We start from the raw sequence: 24,384 nt of genomic DNA, 5'->3' as shown, positions 1-24,384 counted from the left end.
ATCATACAGGCACACTCCTCCTCCTTATATCATACAGGCACACTCCTCCTCCTTATATCATACAGGCACACTCCTCCTCCTTATATCATACAGGCACACTCCTCCTCCTTATATCATGCAGGCACACCCCTCCTCCTTATATCATGCAGGCACACCCCTCCTCCTTATATCATACAGGCACACCCCTCCTCCTTATATCATACAGGCACACTCCTCCTCCTTATATCATAAGCACAGGCACACTCCTCCTCCTTATATCATACAGGCACACTCCTCCTCCTTATATCATACAGGCACACTCCTCCTCCTTATATCATACAGGCACACCCCTCCTCCTTATATCATACAGGCACACTCCTCCTCCTTATATCATACAGGCACACTCCTCCTCCTTATATCATACAGGCACACTCCTCCTCCTTATATCATACAGGCACACTCCTCCTCCTTATATCATACAGGCACACTCCTCCTCCTTATATCATACAGGCACACTCCTCCTCCTTATATCATACAGGCACACTCCTCCTCCTTATAACATACAGGCACACTCCTCCTCCTTATAACATACAGGCACACTCCTCCTCCTTATAACATACAGGCACACTCCTCCTCCTTATATCATACAGGCACACTCCTCCTCCTTATATCATACAGGCACACTCCTCCTCCTTATATCATACAGGCACACTCCTCCTCCTTATATCATACAGGTAAACTCCTCCTCCTTATAACATACAGGCACACTCCTCCTCCTTATATCATACAGGCACACTCCTCCTCCTTATATCATACAGGCACACTCCTCCTCCTTATAACATACAGGCACACTCCTCCTCCTTATAACATACAGGCACACTCCTCCTCCTTATAACATACAGGCTCTCTCCTCCTCCTTATATCATACAGGCACACTCCTCCTCTTTATAACATACAGGCACACTCCTCCTCCTTATAACATACAGGCACACTCCTCCTCCTTATATCATACAGGCACACTCCTCCTTATAACATACAGGCACACTCCTCCTCCTTATATCATACAGGTAAACTCCTCCTCCTTATAACATACAGGCACACTCCTCCTCCTTATATCATACAGGTAAACTCCTCCTCCTCCTTATATCATACAGGTAAACTCCTCCTCCTTATATCATACAGGCACACTCCTCCTCCTTATAACATACAGGCACACTCCTCCTCCTTATAACATACAGGCACACTCCTCCTCCTTATAACATACAGGCACACTCCTCCTCCTTATAACATACAGGCACACTCCTCCTCCTTATAACATACAGGCACACTCCTCCTCCTTATAACATACAGGCACACTCCTCCTCCTTATAACATACAGGCACACTCCTCCTCCTTATAACATACAGGCACACTCCTCCTCCTTATAACATACAGGCACACTCCTCCTCCTTATAACATACAGGCACACTCCTCCTCCTTATAACATACAGGCACACTCCTCCTCCTTATAACATACAGGCTCTCTCCTCCTCCTTATAACATGCAGGCACACTCCTCCTCCTTATATCATACAGGTAAACTCCTCCTCCTTTTAACATACAGGCACACTCCTCCTCCTTATATCATACAGGTAAACTCCTCCTCCTTATAACATACAGGCACACTCCTCCTCCTTATATCATACAGGTAAACTCCTCCTCCTTATATCATACAGGCAAACTCCTCCTCCTTATATCATACAGGCAAACTCCTCCTCCTTATAACATACAGGCACACTCCTCCTCCTCCTTATAACATGCAGGCACACTCCTCCTCCTTATATCATACAGGTAAACTCCTCCTCCTTATAACATACAGGCTCTCTCCTCCTCCTTATAACATACAGGCTCTCTCCTCCTCCTTATAACATACAGGCTCTCTCCTCCTCCTTATAACATACAGGCACACTTCTCCTCCTCCTTATAACATGCAGGCACACTTCTCCTCCTCCTTATAACATACAGGCACACTCCTCCTCCTTATAATATACAGGCACACTCCTCCTCCTTATAACATACATGCACTCTCCTCCTCCTTATATCATATAGGCACACTCCTCCTCCTTATATCATACAGGCAAACTCCTCCTCCTTATATCATACAGGCACACTCCTCCTTATATCATACAGGCACACTCCTCCTCCTTATATCATACAGGCACACTCCTCCTCCTTATAACATACAGGCACACTCCTCCTCCTCCTTATATCATATAGGCACACTCCTCCTCCTTCTAACATACAGGCACACTCCTCCTCCTTCTCCTTATAACATACAGGCTCTCTCCTCCTACTTATAACATACAGGCACACTCCACATACTTATATAACATACAGACACACTCCTCCTCGTTATAACATACAGGCACACTCCTCTTTGTTGTAATACACAGCCACACTGCACCTCCTTAAAATATAGACACACCCCTCCTTATAACATACAGACACACCATCTCCTGTCCTATTTGCCCTGTCTTTCCTAAAGAGAGTAAAACCCTGAATATGAACAGCCCAGTGAAGTGAAGTGTCCAGCCATGTCTCAGCCATCCTAACTACATCAATATGTTCCTGCAATAGAATGGAAATATTGAAGTATAAATATCTATGGCTCTTGATCTTACATCTGGGCTTGTTTTTTTATACAACCAGTACAAACATACCTTTTCTGAAGCTTCTAGTATCAGTAGTAGTGTGGATATGAAGTTTTATTCTGCCTGGTTATCTCTGCATTGAGCTGCTTCGCAGTCCCTCCCCTCTGAGTGACAGCTGTAGCATCCAACCAGGAGACCACTACAGCTGTCACTCAGAGCAGAGGTGAGGGGCTGTGACACAGCTCAATGCAGAGAGCACTTTACAATGAAGCTCCATCTCTAGGGAACTTGCAGGAGCAGAAAATAGAGGAATAAAACTTAATATCCTAACTAATCCTGATAAAAACTGCACAAACAGTAAGCTTATCCTGCTCTTCCCAGCCCCTACCTAGTGCTGTCAGCAATTTAGTATGGCCAAAACTGCTGAAAGACTCCTTTTAAATGAAAGGCAGACTAATATCTGAATGTCACAGTCCGCCAGAAAGAGAGCTTCTATTTGTTAATGGCTATCCTCTAGTGCTTAAAAGTGGGACAAGAGGGGTGGAACTTATGATGTCCCTACAAATGGTCACGGCTTGTTTCCCTGATAGTACAACTTTATCCTTACTTATAATATGAAGGGTATTTACAGCGGCAGAGCGGAATTTAGCCCTCTGCCATCTCTACTACAAAAGTTATCTAGAAATGGACAGTTTCCAGAAACTCGGCAACAAGTACACAATTGCACATATCGAGCCCACAGCAAAAGCATTCCAGTAGAAGAGAATTAATCAATAGTTTAGTCTTTCCTCTGGCACCGGGAGCGCAGTACCACAGAAAGAAATTAGTTACAGCTGAGTTGCAGCTAAAAGATAGCAAATTTATCTAAGAACTCTACAGGCAATCATTACTGGCACGCACTGGTGCAATAAGCCTGACAATGCTCCCCGTTAGGCCTGTGTCTGAGAGGTGTGAAATACAAATGCAATTCTGGGAAGAGAAATATGCCCGGCGTGCTGAAGCCAAAACCACAAGCTGTTAGAGCCTTTTGCTGTCCACACTGTGTGTACGGCATCATTACTTATTTACTATTATTATACGGGCCACTTTCATGCAACGCTGTAACCCAATTCTTCAAGCAATAATTTCTTGTTGATTGAGCTTTGATGCTGCCTTTTGGTGTGCATGACACGTAGACAGAGGAGTCAATGCGGGCAGAGCAATCTTTACTTAGCTATCTGTAAATCCTTCTTACAGCACAAAAATAAACAAGATAACAAGGCAAAAAAAAAAAAAATATATATATATATATATAAAGAAAAGCGAAGGAAGAAATACAAATTTACACAATTCAAATGAATGCTGCAAACAAAGAGTAGGGGAGAAATTCTATTACTAATACAAGAGCAGAGCAGCTCTCCAGCATGTAGACCTCTTTGTTGACTTGTATACGGAATCTCACTCTAAGCGTGGTCACTGTATAGATTTGGAATCAATCCAGAATTTGGTATAATGTTCAACTCTTAAAGGGGTTGGCCTCTACAACACTTACCTGGGTCCCTGATGGTCTTCTCTTCCCGGTCCTGGGTCAACAGGCTATAGCAAGAGATGACTGCTCAGCCAATCAGCTGGTGACTGACTAAGCAGGCATCTCCAGACACTTCCTGTGTGTCGACCAGGAAGTGGAGATCAGCAGAGACCTACAGTAGTAAGCAACAGAAAATCATTGGTGTGGGTGAGGTAATACTTCTTGTTTTAACCCATTCTTCCCCTTATATTAAGACCATTTATCCTGCTGGACAACCCATTTAAAATCCACAGGCATAGGAGAAGCAAGACAAGGATGCTCACGTGTTTCGAAAGCCTCCCATGTTCTTAATGGATTAATACACATTCGAAACGTGTAAGCATTCATTTCCTGATGCTTCACCTATGCCTGAGGATTTCAAAAACTGAAGAGTAAAACTTGGATAACTTTCTTTAGATTCCAGTTTCTAAAGAAACATTGCTAGTTTTGCTATGGTTCCCACTCTGGTAAACTACAGTGGTACTTCTCGTTAGGAACCATGATGCCACCACTGACCCCGCAGCATTACAAATAAGACTATTTTGTTTCCTGTATTATCTTATCTTCTGCTGATATATACTGAGAAGTAATAAGCCATATTTGTATGTCTAATGGATTGCGGCTGTGAACAAAATCTGGGAGGACTGAAACGTAGGCAGAGTCACCAATGTGGTATCAAAATGACCGAGGACAGACTTTAGAAAGGTCACGGCACTCTCAAACTTCAATCCAAAATTTTGTGTTTATTCACACCGAAAATAACAGCCACGTTTCTTTCTCAAGCTATACCAAAATGACCGAAGCATAAATGAACAAGCTCTATCAATAAATCACTTGTATTGCATGGATACGAGTATCTTCCTAATCTATTACTAGATGAGAAACCATGTAATGCAGGACTTTAAAAATATAAAACATTGAGGGCCTACTGCTGCAACCCTGCTTCACCATATGCTTTAACGTTTTCTGCCAGTCAGGTATTGTCTAGATGATAACTGCAAGTGTTGCGCTATAGGCCTGGGATGCTGGAGGTCATGGCTCATGACCCTCCTATAGGGGGATCTAGCACTAGTGAATGCTAAGTACACAAGTGAATGGCTACAACAGCTCCTGTATGAAATTCCCCATAATTACAGTAAATCTTTCGTATTGATCAACTAAAATTTCACACTGCCGGGTGAGAGCACAGAGCACATGCTCATCATTAGCCTGCAAGCTCTCGAGTGCTACACATCCAGCAAAATATTGCAGTTCGATGATTAGAAGGATTTACCTGCGACTCGCAGCAGATGAGCCAGTGCCAGCAATTTCGCTGACTGCTTGTAGCTGGTTGGGGACTGGGAAATACACTTCTTGATGAGGCTGAGGCGGTTGGAGCACAGGCGCACTGTGAGGACAAAGAACAGAAGATGTTACACACAGTCCTTCCAAGGATTAATTACTGATCACAGACTTCAATCAAGTGCAGGAAGACACTGTGGCGTTAAAGCACAATAAGAGAAACGGTAAGTCCAAGAAGTGAGTGAAGACGCGTGTACAGTAGATTATAAGAGGTACCGTCACAGGAACCCGTCATGAGGATATAGGCCCATTACACTGAACCAACCTGTTACCTGGAGCAGGGTTCCTCAACTCCAGTCCTCAGGGGCCACCTGCTGGTCATGTTTTCAGAATTTCCTTAGTATTAAGCAGGTGATATAATTAGTGTCAGTGCATCAGGGCTTACCACAGGTATTCATTCTGTGGGATATTTTCAAATAGTGACCGGTAGGTGGGCCCTGAGGACTGGAGTTGAGGAACACTGATCTAGAGAAAAGCAAAAAACCCAAGAGGTAAAAGCCAATTTTACTCATCTTAGAGGGAAATAAAATTCCTGGCTAAAAATCTGGCAATGAGAATAACTCCCAGGATCAACAGCCTGTCTTCAGTCATCTAATAACTAAACCTTGTAATATTATTACACGACCGAAATACATCCAGGCCCCTCTTGAACTCTTTTAGTGAATTCACTATCACCACCTCCTCAGGCAGAGAGTTCCATAGTCTCACTGCTCTTACAGTAAAGAACCCTCTTTTATGTTGGTGTAGATACCTTCTTTCCTCTAGAAGTAGATGATGTCCCCTCATCTATTTTTTCTAGATGTAACAATCCTATTTTGATAATCTTTGTGGGTTGCTGTAGTCTACTCATTCCATTTATGACTCTGGTTGCCAGCCTTTGAACCCACTCAAGCTCTGTCTTTCATGCACACAATATTCCATGTGTGGTATGACTAATGATGGAGTTCATGAGGACACATGAAGTACGCAGAAGACAGACAGGACAGACTGTGGTAATGTGGGGCTGTGGGAATGGAGACTGCACACAAGGGCTGCTGATCCTTGGCCTCACCCCCATCTCCTCGTTATACTTCAAGTCTCCTCATGAACTCCATCCCTACAGAGATTCTGCTGAAGATCTTATCAGCTGTATTCAGGATCATAATCCCTGACAAATAGAGCAGAGAGGAGGATGGGGCAGCTCTTTAGCTCAGTGTTGTGAAATAACTTGTCCTCCTGTGTGATTAGGACAGGTTTTGTGTTCACTAATAGGACGGCAGCCATTTTATTTCTCCTGATGACTGCTCCCCAGACAAGCCATTATAACTTATGAAAGGTATTTGGGAATATATTTATAATAAAGTCATATTTAAGTAAGTATTTCTTCATTCCTGGAGAATACCTTAAAGTTCTTATAAGGCAATCTCCATGTTCCCATATGCTATTAATGTTTGCCTTTGTTTTTTCCACCTTGGGTCCAGGTCTAAATCTAATCTAATGCTTCCTCCTCCACTGACACTGCATGATGCTCCCACACAGTGCTCATCTCACTAGCACCCATTCCACCCTCACGGGCTCTTGACAAGTCTAGGTCTTTGCAGCTGGAAAAGGCCTCACAAAATAGAAGAAAGAAAAGAAGAAGCACTGCTGTATATAGAGCACGGTCAACCATCATAAGGCAAGCTCCCTAGACAGCTCTTAAGACAGGGGGTCAGCTCTCGTGACTCAGAACATTGCCAGCCGCAAAGGGTGATGAGTAAACATTTCAATCAATACGTCGGGCGGGAGAGCTGCCAACTGTGTGAGATTTCAGCCGCCCTGGACAGGATCACACGCGCGCTCACCTGACTGCGGCTTAGTTTTTTTCTTTCATCAGCTGCCCGAAGAGCCGGTTGGCTGGCGGTAATTCCAGCACGCGTTAAGCTGCCGGGGCTATCGCTCGTCAGATTCTCAAACAATCAGAATCACAAAGTAGAAGTGTAGACATTTATCACAATTGGAAAACATGGAGCAGAGGAGCAGATGTTCTAGACAGACAATAATGGAGAGAGGGGGGATACAGATGCTTAACACAGAGCTGTGCGCTCAGAGGAGGAGATAATGAAAGCTACATTAAGCGCTGGAGTGTGCGCGGCCCTAATAAGTCATCAGTATGCAAAACTGCAGCGTTCTGGAGAAGAACAAAAGGCGGCAAGGAAGTTACCCGAGGTAACCAAGTTATAACAGAGCAACTTTCCGCCGCTTATTATTTCTCAATATACTCCGGTGTCTGCTCCCCAGAAACGCTCATTTTTCTTGCACGCAGATTAAGAGAGCAGTCCCGGAAATAAAGCATATTTATTTGGCTATTTTCTAGCACACGTTTATAGCGTCTGTTATAAGGTGGTACATTGCTGCCCATAAAGCTTTGCTCAGGCTGCTGGATGGAGGAATAAAAACGTCTGCATATGTTTAATGGTCATTTCAAATGGGCGGAAATATTTTAGAAAAACGAGCAGGGATCTGCGTGCAGGAGAACACTCGGCGGTGCATTTGCATTCACTGTAATGGACTGTATGAAGTACATTTCTGATGAGATGATCACGTGGAAATACTTGTGCTTTATACTGACGAGTGGAGCAATATGATGATCTAGAGAAATGAAAGGCCCAGTCACAGCTTTGTAGATCAGCAGCGCGTGCTAAAGGGAGTCAGTAGTTTTGACCATGTAAAAACCACGTAACATCTGTAGGGGTTGTCCGGCCTGACAGCTAACAACCCCTGCCCCCCGAACAGCTTCAACTCTACATCATTGCAGAAGCATTTAAGTCCCTGTGAATGCTAAGTCCTATGGCTGGCGGCAGCAGTCACAGAATGAAAACGCTTCCTGGTCCTGGGGCACCAGAAGCAGCCAGGAACAGGTGTGTGGGGCTTTTTTTATGCTAAGGGGGTCAGGGGTGGACCCCAAGGTTGGACAAGGAATTATACCTGGTGTAACACAGAATTTCCACTGTATTTTTTTTTGTTCCAGTGTGGTTTTAATGCTGCCGCTTTTCAGAATTTTTACCATGTGACTAGCGGTACTGGTATTAAGTCTATAAGGGAAAAGTGCTCGTTCGGTAGCGTGGCTAGTGCTCCTATGAACGTCTACTCCAGATCATTGGTGGCTGGTTAGCTGCATATACATGAGCTGAATGGGGTTGAACAATCTTTTCTATGATCGCTGGGTCCTATACAGGCACTGGAGTGTTGGCAGCACATTCCTGTTTATGAAGGGCAATGCACTGCCAATGAATCAGGATTATAGGTCCAAGATTTACCGACACCTTTACACCGGCCGTTATCACAAGCATTTGTATGAAAGCTCATCTCCAATAATTATCCCGATCCTCGGCCCATGTAAAAGGTGTTATATCACCATAAGAACCTATCCACTATCTCCAGGACAGGGCATAAGAATCCGATGGCGGGAGGTCTGACTGCTGGGACCCTCACCAATCACAAGAATGCGGAACAGATCAGCGGCTATGCATGCGCGCTGCCATTCCATTCTAATTTATGGAAGTAGTGGCGATAGCCAAGTGTCGTACTCTGCTTCTGTTGGATGGCGTGATGACGCGCAAGCGTTCATTCTGGGGACTCCGACACATCTTTCTTAATATTCGACCCCCTCCGATCAGATATGTATCCCTTCTTAGGGTGGGACAACCCTTTCAGGACTACTGCATTAATTATAGACTGCAATGTTTTAGAACTAACAAGTATTTTTGATGAACGGTGTCGTGTGATCAGGGAACACACAAGTCGCTCCAGCAAGCGTTTCAGTCTGACTGCAGTGCGGTTTCTTGAGAAGCGGTTTGATTGTGAGCTGTACGATGTACACCAATCCATTGGGTTTATATCTGCCGATGTTCTTCTCTATGGCTGTCAGTTGACAATAAAGTTTTAGTGCAGGAAGGAGTACAACTCCCAGCAGCCTTCTCACAATACAACCAACCACTCTCTATTTTTGGACTTTGCGGCTACAACCGGCTTTTTATAAAATGCTATGCAATTTACCGAGCAAGTCACACACCAATCAGCCTGTAAATGCTGTAGTGTCATTCTGCTACCGAGCGCTCTCCAAGGTACCGGAGCCCTTTCGCAGCGAGGCCATTAGTAACATACGCACTACTACCTTGTGGGCAATTTAGCTTTATTTCACAGAGAGCTTTATTTCTCGATACAAAACCCCTAATGGGAACAGTAACCGCCTCGCACAACCACAGTAGGGACTGCAGTAATGGATCTGCTACATAATCCCGAGGACTCAGAGGCTCCTCTTAAAAGTTTTGTTTCTGAAAGAAGCTTTTTGACTACAATGAATACAGCAGGCAAAAAAAAGCCATGTCTTTATATTCAAGACACAGGTTCTGGGAAATGCTTTACCTCCGGAGTCTGCTGCCGTAGGGAAATGTGCCTGCCTAATACATAAAAAGCTCCGTCTGGAAGGTGCACTTAGTAGGGTATAAAGTACAGCAACGATGGAAAGATATATATCAGGAAGACACTACACATTTACAGAGAAAGATGACGGGGGAGACGGTGAAATAAGGATAAAAGGTAGAAAACAAGTGCAAATGGTGAAGAAGAACTTCACTGTGAGTAGCGTTTTGTAAAAGTCCAAAAAGATAGATACAATTCCTTGAAAATGTATTCATACCCCTTGAACTTTTCCACATTTTTTCACGTTACACCCACAAACAAATGTAGTTTATTGAGATTTTATGTGATAGACCAGTGTTTCCCAACCAGTGTGCCTCCAGCTGTTGCAAAACTACAACTCCCAGCATGCCCACACAGCCAAAGGCTGTCCAGGCATGCTGGGAGTTGTAGTTTTGCAACAGCTGGAGGCACACTGGTTGGGAAACACTGTGATAGACCAACACAAAGTAGCATGTGTGAAGTGAAAAGAAAATGATACATGGTGTTCAGATGAACCCCGACATATCCCCTTCTTCACCCAGGCAGCCCCTCTGAGATGCTCTCTCATGCAAGGGCTTTTTCATTAGATCCGGTGACGTACTGGGTCTCTGTAAAATGGCTAGGGTATCGCTAAAGCCCGCCTATTAGTGCCGGTTACGTCACCGGGAAGACTTCTAGGTGGAAGCCTCTGTCTAGCAGTGTAAATTTGAAAAGAAAAAAGGCCTTGCCCCGCACGATACAGCGCAGGAGCCAGGGAGAGCAGCGGAGCGGAGGGGCTGGGTCAGCTCTGAACCGGGACAACCCCATAATAAATAAAAATCTCGAAAGTGTGGTGTGTAGTTGTATTCAGCCCCCTGAGTCAATACTTTGTAGGACTACCTTTCGCTGCAATTACAGCTGGGGTTTGCGCTTATAGAGGCTAACATTTTGACCATTCTTATTTGAAAAATAGCTCAAGCTCAGTCAGATTGGATGGAGAGCGTCTGTAAACAGCAATTTCCAAGTCTTGCCACAGATTCTCAATGGGATTTAGAGATGGACTTGGCTGAGCCATTCTAACACATGAATATGCTTTGATCTAAACCTGCCTCAGTCTTAAGTCTTTTGCCGCCTCTACCAGGTTTTTTTCTCCAGGATTGCCCTGTTCAGCTCCTTTCACCTTCCCATCCACTGTGACTAGTCCCTGCTGAAGAAAAACATCTCCACAGCATGATGCTGCCACCACCATGTCTCACGTTGGGGATGGTATGTTCAGGGTGACTTACAGTGTTAGTTTTCTGCCACACATAGCGTTTTGCATTTAGGACAAAATGGCCATTGGTAAACGGCAAACAAGGCTTCATATGGCCGCTCCCACCTGAGATGTGGATCTCCGTAGCTCCTCCAGAGTGACCATGGGCCTCTTGGCTACTTCTCTAATTTGTGCTCTCCTTGCCTGGTCAGTTTAAATGGACGAACATGTCTTGGTAGGTTTGCAGTTTTGCCATATTGAACAGTGATATGTGAGCACTGTCTTTGGGACTGAGATTGGGATTTTTTTTTTTTTTTTTTTTTTTTTTTTTTTAAACCTAACCCTACTTTACACTTCTCAGCAAGTTGTCCCTGACCTGTCTGGTGTGTTCCTTGTGCTGTTTGATCTCTAATGTTCTCTAACAAACGTCTGAGGCCTTCACAGAACAGCTGTAGTTATACTGAGAATAAATTACACACAAGTGACTCTATTTACTAAGGTAACTTCCGAAGGCAATTGGTCAAACTGGATTTTATTTAGGGGTATCAGAATACAGGGGGATGAATACAAATGCACCCCACATTTTACAGATTTTTGGAAACCATTTTATTTTCAATCCACACATATTTGCTAATTTGTGTTGGTCACATACAGTCCCAATACATTACATTTAAGTCTGTGGGTGTAAGGTGAAAAAAAATGTTGAAACGTTCAAGGGGTATGAATACTTTTTCAAGGCACTGTAGATAAATAGATAGATAGATATGAGATAGATAATAGATCGTCAGAGGTTCTGCTCAGAGTCCATTGCAAATTCCTTCCTATATGACCGAACATCTAGTGCTGCAGCTAGACGAAACTCAAAATGTCAAATTATAGATCAATGTGGTCTGTCCGCAGCGGGCAGAATCTGTCACATGACGGACTCACCAAGGAATTATGGCTTTCCTTGGTGTACATAGTCTTAAAGGTGACAATATAATAGTAAAAATTTATGAGGGCAACATCCTGGCACTACCAATGTCAGAAATATGGCGGCACTATTAATCAGGGCACTTTGCTGGCACTGTATTAACAGAAGCACAATGATAGTGTTACTAATGGGGGCATAGTTTACTAGTTTTTCTCCATAGTCTACCTCCCATGTTATAAGAAATGCCCATACTCATATGAATGTTTAGTAAAACTGCCAATGGGGCTGAGCTGTGGCTAGGCCTTGTGACCGATGAATTTGGCCTCACTAGAACACCACGGCCTCTTCAACCAGCTAATCGGTGGGGGTGGCGGGAGTTGCCCACCCAACAATCAGATATTGATTATCTATGCCGTGGATAGGTCATCAATATTTCACTCTTGGAAAACCCCTTTAAGACAATGACACAGAAGGTCACCATGTAAAATCCTCTTTAGAGACTTTTTTCCTTTGGCCAACCAAGTCCTATTTATCCCGGCCAGCATCACCTGAAGTCTCCAGGAGTGTCCGTTGATTCCCTCTATGGCCATCCATTGTTGCAGCTTGCCTTTAGCTTGTAGTAAGTTACGATTGTAATAAAAAAAAGGGACAGAACAGCGAGACTGGGAATAAGGAACACCAGAACATTAAGAGAAACAGAAATGTTGCATAAAAGAGAGGTGCGGTGCATGCTGACATTTTCACATGGCCGTTAAACAGATGAAAGGAGTCAATCCAAGACCATCTCCGAAATCTCGCTAGACGGTGACCTTTCCAGAAGTAGCTGTGAATGTGGGTGAGCACAGACCATTAAATGATCTGCATTAGGTAGATAATATAAGGCGCTTCTAAGACGATTGCTTTTCGCTTGGGACCTGCGGCAGGCGGTAGTGATGACAGTAAAGGAGAATTAAAAAGCAGAATAATCTTATAAATTCTCAATGATGTCAAAGGGTGCGATCAAGACTATCCTCAGTAATGCGTCTGTCCACCAAGGAGGCCTATTTCTGTGGTGGAACAGCAGATTCTTAACCTGTCTAAGATTACCATCTCACTAATAAAGGAGTTTGTTGCATTATTAGGATGTCATAGATGGAGTTCCTCAATCTATGGTTAAAGAATGGTACCATATACTGAAAAATTGTAAATTAGCTGAGATCCCCTAACTAGACATTGGAGTCTCTCTTGAATGGGAGTACCCACCAGAGGGATTATTTTGAGATTCCTCCCTCCAGATGTCCACTATTAATAGTATGATAAAACTGTACTATATTCAGATGGGGGTTACAGGTTGGTGGACTAACAGACCTGGTTATGGGATGAGCACTATTCTTAAAGGGCACCTATCATTTTAATAAACCCCACCAATTACAAAAAAAAGAGAGGGAGCTGAACTGCTCCACCAACATCTCTGGCCCTTTGTTTTTGAACCTCAAAAGCTGTTAGAATTCATAGAAAGTCACTCGGGGAGCCTAATACAAATAGAGCACAGAGCGCTTCCATCCCCTCAAGATAGCAATCAGTAGGGGTCTCAGCACCTGGACTCCCATCAATCAAAATCTCTGTCACAAGTTTATTTTATTTTATTTTTTACTTTTTTATTATAGGATCCTTTAAGTCATATCCTGGGTCTACTGACAAAATTGATGGGGACATCAGAATAGACCACGATACCTATGGTTCCTGTGTGTAAATCACTATAGGACTTGCCTGTTCAGATTTGTGTTTATCAACAGGGACCACCAACAGGTTATTACTGATGACCAACTAGGGAGGGAACAGCTTTGGTTAGTGATTATGAATTTTCCCATGAAAAGTATTCTACAGTTTTTAAACCACCTGGATCCCATGAAAAGTATTCTACAGTTTTTAAACCACCTAGATCTGAATACTTTTGTAATTACATGTAATAAAAAAATTAGCCACTGAGTTACTCAATAAAATGTAACCATATAACACCACCTGCCGTTTGTTATTTTCCTTATTTCTTTGTCCTGCTCACTGAGATAGCTGCACATGCTCAGTTTCATCCTTCAACTGCCTCCTGAGCTGTGATAGGTAGAGCATGGACACGCCTCCTGAGCTGTGATAGGGAGAGCATGGACACGCTCCCTTAGCTGCAGCAGAAAAGACACGCCTCCTGATCTGTCAGCTTGATATAAATCTAGTAGAGCAATGAATGGGAAGATCTCTGGATCCATGTGAGGTACGGGGCTGGTTCTAGCTTTGTTAGAAAGAGACTGCCATGCACTATATGATGTCTGATTTTCATTTTTTTACATTAATCTTGGGATAAACCCTTTAATATTGAATAAATAATCTATGTAACATTAACAATATTCTGAAAACATTATTGGGGTAATGTGAGGATTGGACGTGAGCGCCTACTGCCATCATGAATAGTTTGGAGACACACAGGACCACCACGATGTGTCAGCTTGTGGGACACTATTAACTACCATGGCTGTTTTTGTCTGGTATTAATAGAGGTAACATTGATCAGCCTTCATTATGTCCAGGATACTGTGGAACCAGTCCTAATGCCTTTTTTGAATCAGGTTACAATATTGCAACAAGATAACACCCATCCACAGACTACTCGCGCTACACAAGGTGCTCTTCAGGATATCCAGCACTTCCCATGACCAGTCCAATCCCCAGATCTGTCCTGCATCAAGAATGTCTGGGACTGGATGGTTTGATGGATCTTCCATGCCCTGCAGCCAACAACCATCTTGAACAACGGGTCCAAATTGAAAGATCTTGGAATGACCTACCATGCCAGAGTGGCAGCCTGTGTCACAACAAAGAGAGATGAAATCCAGTATTAATGTGACCCTGCCTCAACATATACCCTTACTGCAGAATCCAAAATAAAGGGGGCACCACCTTGGATGTGTGATCATTGACCAAGCACCACAAGCAGTTTATACTTGGTCAATCTCAGCTCAATCACTAAGTTTTCCAGGTGTTCTTTTTTCATTTTCAAGTAGTGTATTACAGTAGAAATAACATAGGAACAATAAAATTCAGTAAATATGCTAAAGGACTGTTATTTCATATGTGATACAAGCATTTACAAAAAAGACATGCACATATAGCCATCAGCACAAATCCTGCAGTGTGAGAGCTATAAACCCGCAGCGTGGGCTTTAACCATACAAAGTGGCAAAATTCCTGTCACCTTAGGATAAAGGGACCTCATCCAGATTAGAGAACGTTTGAATATGATGATATAATCTATATACAATGTCATTTAGAGTTTACACAGGACTACAGGTAAACCTCTGACTTATCAGGCAGTATAACAGCGATAGATGTCAGATTCACTGCCACACCTGTATATACACACACAATCAAAGTATATATATATATATATATATATATATATATATAAAGAATGAATGAGGTTGCAGCACAACTTGCCCCGGAATCGAAAAAAATCCTGTACTGTTGTCTGACATTTTTACATTTTTGTTCATATTTTATTACAACTCTGTTGTTCATCCGTTATTCCTCTTGGAAATCTGGTTAAACTGACAAGTGTCAGTTTTTTGCCATTAAAAAGATACATTTTTTCGGGCTACACACATGCTGTGCCAAGCCACAGCACCTGTAAAACAGGTCATGCCCCCTCTAATGTTAGGACACTGGAGCCATGTCTGATGAAGTAGACCCGAACCGCAGAAGTGTTGGGAGGACCCGGAAGATTTACCAACTCCTCTTTTTAAGGACGCTCTAGTAGAGGCTATCACATTTTCTTGTAAGGCCAGTTTTACAAGAGGATGTGAGGTCTGTGAAATATAGTCTGTGTGACATACGCATTTCCCAGACTCACTGCGTCATAGGGATCTATCATGCTATAAGTTCCAGCACAAAACTGGCCTAAGGGAAGAGAGGCAAGAGAAACTAATAATACATAACATGACCCTGTCAGAGTCATTCTAATACTTTAAAAAGTTGCTGTATTTTTACACAATTTTGTTTAATACAGAAAGGAGTAACTAGCAAAATTTCTAAATCACTTCATTTAAACAACATATCTGCATCCACCTGGAAAAAAGGTGTAAGGTCATGGCCACTAGGGGTCTCATTTCCACCTAAATTGCAATCCATCCCTAATAACAGAGACTCAGAACACAGCTGAGAGGAAGTGGGGGCGTGCCAGAGCTAGCTGAGATCCTGAGCATGAAAAAACAACTGCTTCTACACAACTTGAGCCTCCTCTAAGTGTGATTTCCCCCTTCGTATCTGTTTTGTGAGCTCCAGAGCTGAAAGCAAGTATAGTAGCAAGTAAGGAAAAGGATGTCACAGCAGTACAGTGCTGGCAAAATGGAGACACCCCTTTGCTTCTGAGTGAAATGCATCTAGCTGTGCAACTGAAACAGGGAATAATATAGCTGAAAAAAAAAAACTAGGAAAGCCCAAACACAACTGTTCCTTCACAGTTATGATTCTACAAAAAAAGCACAGCCATTATGTAAAAAAACAAACAAAAAAAAAACAAAACATTTTTCTAAACTCAGGAACGCTTTAAAGTCTGTTGGAGGGAAAGCTAAAACTAAATACATAAATAAATAAATAAATGGTATGGCCCTAAGATGATGAGCTGTGCCAGTAAAATGACCAGGTACAGCATTTGTCTATGGAATTTCCTTCAGCCAGGCTAATCATTTCTTAACGTCTAGCCCACTATACACACATCCACTCTCCGGCTCTCTTTGCTTCCGGCCTGTACTATGAAGCTTATTAATAGAGAGAAGTGGTGATGTCTTCATGTCACAAGATACACGTTTCATGTTACCTCTAGGCTAAGTGCAGATCATACAGTCATGGAGGAGAATTACTGGAAAGTAATAAAACACACAGCGCCCAGTACAGAAAGCTAAAAGAGAATTCACGTCCCACACTGTATAGCAGTGGAAAACGTGTCTACTACTGATGACTTATACTCAGGATATAGGCTAGGATAGGCTTATACTCAGAATATATATCCGACACCCCAATACTCCTCTTATCAGCTCTGTCAGAGTAGGTCTGGCACTGGAAGTCAGTAACCACCAGGTCCACACAGCTTTGTTCATTGTGTAGTGGAAGGAGCTGGTTACTTAAACACTAATCTCATTGAAGTGAATGGGCACTATGGGCAGAGCTGTGTTGATCCGCTACCGACTTCCAGCACCTGACCTACTCTGAAACATTTGACTGGCAGAGGTACAAGATATCACACCCATGATCAGACATTGATGACCGATTCTAAGGCTAGGCCATCAACAATAAGGGAAGGGACAACCTCTTTTACTGTGGATCTGTCAATTTAGGGTCCCATTTGTGTTGGCCAACAGGCTTTTTGGACTATCCGTCAGTAGTCTGAGACGTTCCCTCTTCCCTCCCTGTTCCTTGATGGATAAGCACTGATGATTTCAGCATGTTATAATCATTTTTCCCTGCCGTATGCTGTCCGCATTTGCATCTGGGCTCCGTCAGAAGCTGCTGCTCTGCTTCCAACTGAGCTTCTGAACCAGCCCCGGAACCGATGAACCCAAAGAATGGACACAGTGCAAGGTCATCAGAACTCGTCCATCCAGCAGCAGAAGGGGAAGTATCTTAGACTGGTCATGTAAACAAAATGATGGAACCCTAAAATGGTGGCTTCAAGGGAAGCCAAAAAAAGAACACCAAGTAATTAAATTCATGTATACCCTACTCCCCTTCACATAGGGAAAAGTGTCCATGGAGAGTCCCATACATGCCATAGACTTCAGTGGATAGAACCATGCAGACAAACCCTTGAGCACCATGCCAAGTTTGGCCATGGGTACTGAAAGCATTTTTAATATGGTCTCTTTTTTGTCTATAGGCTGAAGGAACTGTATGAGGCACTGTTATAGAAAATTCCTTTAGGTGTCAGTCATTTTTGTAGTGATTTGTAGCTATTTCTGATTGATGGGGGTTCCCTGAGGCTCAGCATGCAAAAGTACTATGGGTGACAGGTAAACAAGCCAGCATGTAATCATGGACTCCTTATATATTATATGGGTGACAAACCAGCATGTAATCATGTATAGTGATCTAGTCATCAGGAATGGGGATGTCTATTTTTGCGACTAGTGGGATAGACCTCCACAGATGTGGATCTAATATGCTATGAACAGTGTGATCGAAAAGGACCTTTACCAGAAAACCATTATGCAATGGGGGAGGGGGGAGCAGTTCTGTGAGAAGGGCACTTATATATGTCCACTAGCAGAAGGACCCGGCTTTGCACAGGTATATTTCATCTATTTCATTTAATGTTTGTGTCCCCCATAATAGTGACCTCTACAGCACCCCGCCCTTTAACAGTGAACTCCACAGTCCCCAAACCCTTAACACTGACCCCCCCAAAGTGCTCCGCCACTTTAAAATGGGAACTCCACAGCAGCCCATCTCCTTAACCTTAACAGCAGCCTGCCCCTTTAACAGTGAGTTTCACAGCACCCCACTCCTTTGACAGTGACCTCCCCAGGGGCCTGCCCCCATAACAGTGACCTCCACAGTACCCTGCTGCCCTAACAGTGACCTCCAGAGCAGTTGCCCCTTTAATAGTTGCCCCTGCCCCCTTGACAGTGACCTCCACTTTAACAGTGACCTCCACAGCGGCCTGCCCCTTTAATGATAGGGCTACATGACGACATGTGTCACGCAACATTTTGCAACTGTCGTGTTGCAGTCGCAGCATGTCACATGTCAGCAGTGCGACACCATAGCCTATCATTATAATAAACGTCACGTGACACATGTAGCTGTGCTGTGTAGTTGTGCCCTATGTGTCGTGTGACTTATTGTCGCGCGACACCTGTCGTCGTGTAGCCATAGCCTAAATTTGACCTACAGCAGTGAAGAAAAATGGCTGGGTTGTTATGGAAACCTGGAGTAAAACTATGTGTATGTGGAGACTAAGGGCCTGCGAGCTTCTATTGGCTTATAAGGGTCATGTGGCCGTGCCTATGGCAGTTGGGATATGAAGAGAAAGACTTGCAGGCTTGTATTGGCTAATGCAGGTCATTCTTTGGGAATATCTCAGGAACGGTACATCCTAGAGAGGTGTAAGTGACCCCACAAGGTTTCTTTCCAGGTAGCAAGAGATGTGTATGCCAAGTTTAGTTGAAATCAATGGTTTCGTTTTTGAGTGATCGTGGAACATACATACATACATATATACGTTATATATATATATATATATATATATATATAGATATAGAATGATATCAGAGTACTCAAGTTGTTAATCAGAGCAGAAGGTTTGAGACAAAAACATTTTACGTTCAAAAAAATTATCAAACATTTTGATGCAAGCAATAGCAACACAGCAAAAAATGCATTTCTACATTAGTCCTTTACCTTGCAGAGGCAAAATTTTCACCCCAAACTCCTCCAGGTAGCCCAGAGATCGGATCAGGTCTAGCTCCTCCTGAATGGAATCGGGACAGTCAGTAATCAGGTGCAGGCAGCTCCTGTAAGAACAAATACAAGAAGTGACTCACACGTTTGTGATCTAAGATTAAACAAGAACATCGAAGACATCTAGCTACGCTAAGACATCATATTTAGTGATGAGCAAAGCGACCTTCGGATACTGTACGGAGATCCGTCTCCGTACAGTATTAGAATGTATGGGCTCCGATGAGCCAAAGTTAGTTATTCACGAAGTCGTGCGTGACTTCGTTGAATAACTTTGATAGTTGATTTTTAAAGTGGAAACCCACTTTAAAACCGAACCGAAGCCCATACATTCTAATACGGCACAGAGACTGATCTCTTACAGTATTGATCCGAAGTTATGAATGAAGCGACTTCAGATGTAGCATCCGAAGCTCGCTTCGCTCATCACTGATCATGTTACATTACATACATACATCACATTGCTAATCTTGTACTGATCTTGAGTTACAGCCTGTACAATAATCCAGAACTGCATTCCCAATTCTGCAGGCTTCAGAGCTGAAATCTTTAAGCATTTGCATTCTGCATTCTGGGAAGTGTCACCTGCATGCGCCTTTTCCTATAGTGTGCAAGCACAACAGAGGAATGGCACAACACAGAGTCATAAGAATAGATGCTCCAGAATATTTATTACGTGGTAAATACAAATACTGTATTTTTGGACTATAAGACGCACTGAGGATTTGAAGGAGGAAAGTAAGAAAAAAATATTTTTCATCAGACCCAGATCACACCCCAAGCTCCATCAGCCTCAGATCAGACCACCATCGGCCTCAGATCGGACCCCCATCAGCCTCAGATCGGACCCCCATCAGCCTCAGATCGGACCCCCATCAGCCTCAGATCGGACCCCCATCAGCCTCAGATCGGACCCCCATCAGCCTCAGATCGGACCCCCATCAGCCTCAGATCGGACCCCCATCAGCCTCAGATCGGACCCCCATCAGCCTCAGATCGGACCCCCATCAGCCTCAGATCGGACCCCCATCAGCCTCAGATCGGACCCCCATCAGCCTCAGATCGGACCCCCATCAGCCTCAGATCGGACCCCCATCAGCCTCAGATCGGACCACCATCTGCCTCAGATCAGACCACCATCTGCCTCAGATCAGACCACCATCTGCCTCAGATCAGACCACCATCTGCCTCAGATCAGACCACCATCTGCCACAGATCAGACCACCATCACACCTTAGATTAGACGTGAAAAAAAAATGTTTTACTTACTTTGCTTGCTCCAGACGGCGTTGTCATTCACTCACCGTTCCCTGGTCTTCTTCCAGCCCGGGCTGCACTCTAACCTGACACCGCACAGCGTCAGGTCATAGTGTGCGCTTATGTGCAATAAGTCCTGGCAATGTACACTGTCAGGACACAGTGCAGAGCGAGCCAGCATTTCCCTCACTGCTTCCGGTGCCTCCAGTATACTGATGACCACTTCCATAATGGAAGCAGTCATTAGCTTTCAGAATATAAGATGAACGTCCCCTTTTCACTCATTTTTGGGGGAAACAGACATATCAGGAGAGGTGACAGGAGCAAATATTTGTGCAGATCTGTACCAGAAGTCTGAATGGGGAGTATTTATCAAAAGTGCTGCAAACAAAAAAAGTGAAGCAGCTGCTCACAGCAACAAATCAGATCCCTGCTCTCTTTAGTCAGAGGCCCTAAGGAAAATCAAAGCAGAGACATCTTAGGCTGGATCACTTTTGAGTTGACCCTTTTTATAGCATAGTGCTGATTTTGAGCTAAAAATCATTTTTTTTCAATTGGTCTTTATTAAAGATGTTGATCCCTTTTCTCTGTACAACCTTAGGATTCTCTAGTGGCGACTTCTGTTTTTTTTACTCTGTTCCGTTCGGTAGCTCAGCAGAAGGCTTCTTATCTCTAATCTCTGACCGTAAAAAACACTCATTATAGCTCAGTTTTTATTTTACTGACTTAAAGGTGTTTATGAGCCTCTTAGTAAATTAGAGATCGTGTTTATTAGATGAACGGCACAAAATGAAAGTAAAAAGTAAGATTCACACAGCTTGACTAACAAATAATTCTTTATGACAGAACGGCTGAATATTTTTAATAAAGACCAAGATTCTTAGCCCAATGTGAGTAAAATGCAATTATAAAAAAAAATGCCCCTAAAAGGTGTATATATCCTTTAAGGGTACTTTCACTTTTGCAGCAGAGGAGTCCGGTAGGCATTTACGTAGCCGGAATTGCCTGTCGGATTCGGCAATCTGGACGCAAACGGATGCATTTGTGATATGGATGCGGATCCGTCTCACAAATGCATTGCAATAGCGGATCCGTCTTTCCGGTTTTCATCCCAAAAAACAGATACGTTTTTTTTTTTTCTCATTTTTAAAGTTCTGCGCAACCGAATCCGTTTTGCCGGAACACTTGGGGCCGGATCCAGCATTAATACATTCCGGCAAGTGTTGAGGATTTTTGGCCAGAGAGAAAACTGCAGCATGCTGCGGTATTTCCTCCTGCCAAAAAACGTAAGAGGGACTGAACTAATGCATCCTGAACGGAATTCTCTCCATTCAGAATGCATTAGGATAAATTTGATCAGTTTTTTTCTGGTATTGAGTCCCAAGGACGGAACTCAATACCGGAAAACTTTAACGCAAGTGTGAAAGTACCCTAAACGTGGAACATGTTAAACTCCATCTAGGAACACCTCAAAACACCCGCTTTAATGCACCTTAGCACAATACTTTGCAGCCATGGGCGGACTGGCCATAAACTCTACAGGAAAACTTCCCAGTGGGCCGATGCCCATGGGGTCGCCTGAGACCTCCTTTTGGCCAACCAGTGGCAGTCTTTAGGGATGTATTTTGTGCTGCTAGGGCAGTCTACTGAAATGCACTGTGGTATCTGGCTCAGCTGGGCTGGTATAATATGCTGCAATGTGGTATTGCTGGTCCTGCCTTCTGTCAAATTGGACCAGACTAGAAAATGGGGCCACTTTTAGTTTTTTCCAGGGCCACTTTACGATCCCAGTCCGCTCCTGGTTGCAGCAGCCAGAGCCCATGGAAATAAGGGACCCTGATTCGTGAAAAAAACAGACATGCTTTTCTAATTCTGAACAACTCTTTTAATGATGCATTAGAGGTCTTCCTTGGAGTACAGTTCTACTCAAACAACCAAACAGTAGAGTCACGGGGATCACTTACTTAATGTAAACCATCAGAGCCCAGAGGGAGGGAGGAGGTATTTCTGCACAAGTGAAATACATGTTCTGCTGCTTAAGCGGGGTCGGAGGTTTTCTGCACAATTATGAGCCTAATTAAAGCATAGTGACATCTTTAGCAGGAGCTTTCCAATGCAAAACATCACATCAAAGAACACTTAATATTTGTAAGGTCACCACAGCACGCAGCTCTACACCAACCACCCAGGTGTCTACTGACCTGCATCTGAGGAACCACTTATAGTCCTTTCCTGGAAAATCGAATGCACATCGCAAAGACTCTGCTGCTTCTGCGACACGGTTTTATCTGACATGCATCAAGTGAGTTTTACAAACATTAATCTTCATCCCACGTTACCCATTCACTACGGCAGAGCCACGCACACAGCAACAACTTCAGAGCGCAGATGTAGCAGAGCTGAATATATCATTTAATGTGAAAAATATATTAACAATGAATGTTATCTGGAATACTCTCTATAGTCCCTTACAATATTCGATAAGTCACATGCACATTCCAGCACTTATTCTGCAGATATTACTGAATGCTAATGCCATTAAAGAGTGCAAACTAGCTCTCCCCAAACGTGTCTCTATAGTGTCAGGCAGCTGCCCTGTATTTCTGGTTTGGGTAAGATCCCAATTCTAAGGGCGGCTTCACACAGGGCAGATTTTGTGGCAGAAAATTCTGCGACTGAAAATCAGTTCCATTCACCAGAATGGGGCTTGCAGAAATCCATGCGCTTGCTGACACATTCTAATGGAATAGATTTTCAGTTGCAGAAGTTTCTACCACAAAATCTGCCGCTTGTGAAGGCACCCTAATAGGTGGGACACTGGCTTTTAAATTCACCTCCCAAACAGCGGTACCTATAAAGAAATCTATACTTACCTGCTCCGCACCGTTCCGGCTCCCTCAATTGCTTTCACTAGGCTTCCATTCCTCACGTAAACTTCTGCACCAATGCGGTCAAGTGCACTGCTGCCGCCAATTATTGGCCTCAGTGATGACGTCCAAGTGAAAAAAGACCAATACTTGGCTGTAACGGCGCATGTGCCCCCGTCCATGCAAAAGTTGACAGATGGGGATATGAAGATCAATAAAGACAATTTGGGAGCCACTGAGCGGGAACAGGGCTCTGTGGAGCAGGTAAGTAAAGATTTATTTGTGAGTTCCAACAATTGATGACTCTGTCATCAATTGTCCCATTGAAGTGAGTTGTAATTACACCTGCTCGCCTACAACATTGCACTAAACAGAGAGAGCCGTGTTCTCTTCAAACAGATGATCGGCGGCGGTGTCGGTAGTCAGGCCCTGCCAAACGGATACTGATGACCTATCCTGAGGTTAGGTCATCAATATTACAAAACCAGACAACCCCAATTGCACTAAAAGGTTCAATTCTGATGCATCATTAGAGTAAGAAATTGTTTGTAATATGTACACTTTTGCAACCACTTTCTCTGTCACAAAGACCGTGATCGCCGAACAGTGTGCTGTCTTCCTGGCGCTAGAGTTCGACACATCGCAGATCGGGTTGACAGATTACTGGGAGGGGCTGGAGAAGATCCAGTTCTGGTGGTCCATATCGGAACCAATGAC

The 24,384-nt window shown here is 43.6% G+C and overlaps 1 protein-coding gene across 1 annotated transcript in view; it reads right to left on the bottom strand.

Annotated features, from left to right (window-relative positions):
* Positions 1 to 24,384, bottom strand: part of NBAS (NBAS subunit of NRZ tethering complex) — a 678,694-nt gene that overhangs the window by 376,973 nt on the left and 277,337 nt on the right. The window contains 2 exon segments of the mRNA XM_044291127.1: positions 5,428 to 5,541; positions 19,484 to 19,596. Of these exon segments, the coding sequence (XP_044147062.1) occupies positions 5,428 to 5,541; positions 19,484 to 19,596 (227 nt within the window).

Source organism: Bufo gargarizans, chromosome 4 (genome assembly GCF_014858855.1).
Source record: "Bufo gargarizans isolate SCDJY-AF-19 chromosome 4, ASM1485885v1, whole genome shotgun sequence".
Taxonomy (NCBI): domain Eukaryota; kingdom Metazoa; phylum Chordata; class Amphibia; order Anura; family Bufonidae; genus Bufo; species Bufo gargarizans.
Note: the sequence above shows the minus strand (reverse complement) of the source record. Positions and strands in the feature narration are given on the sequence as shown.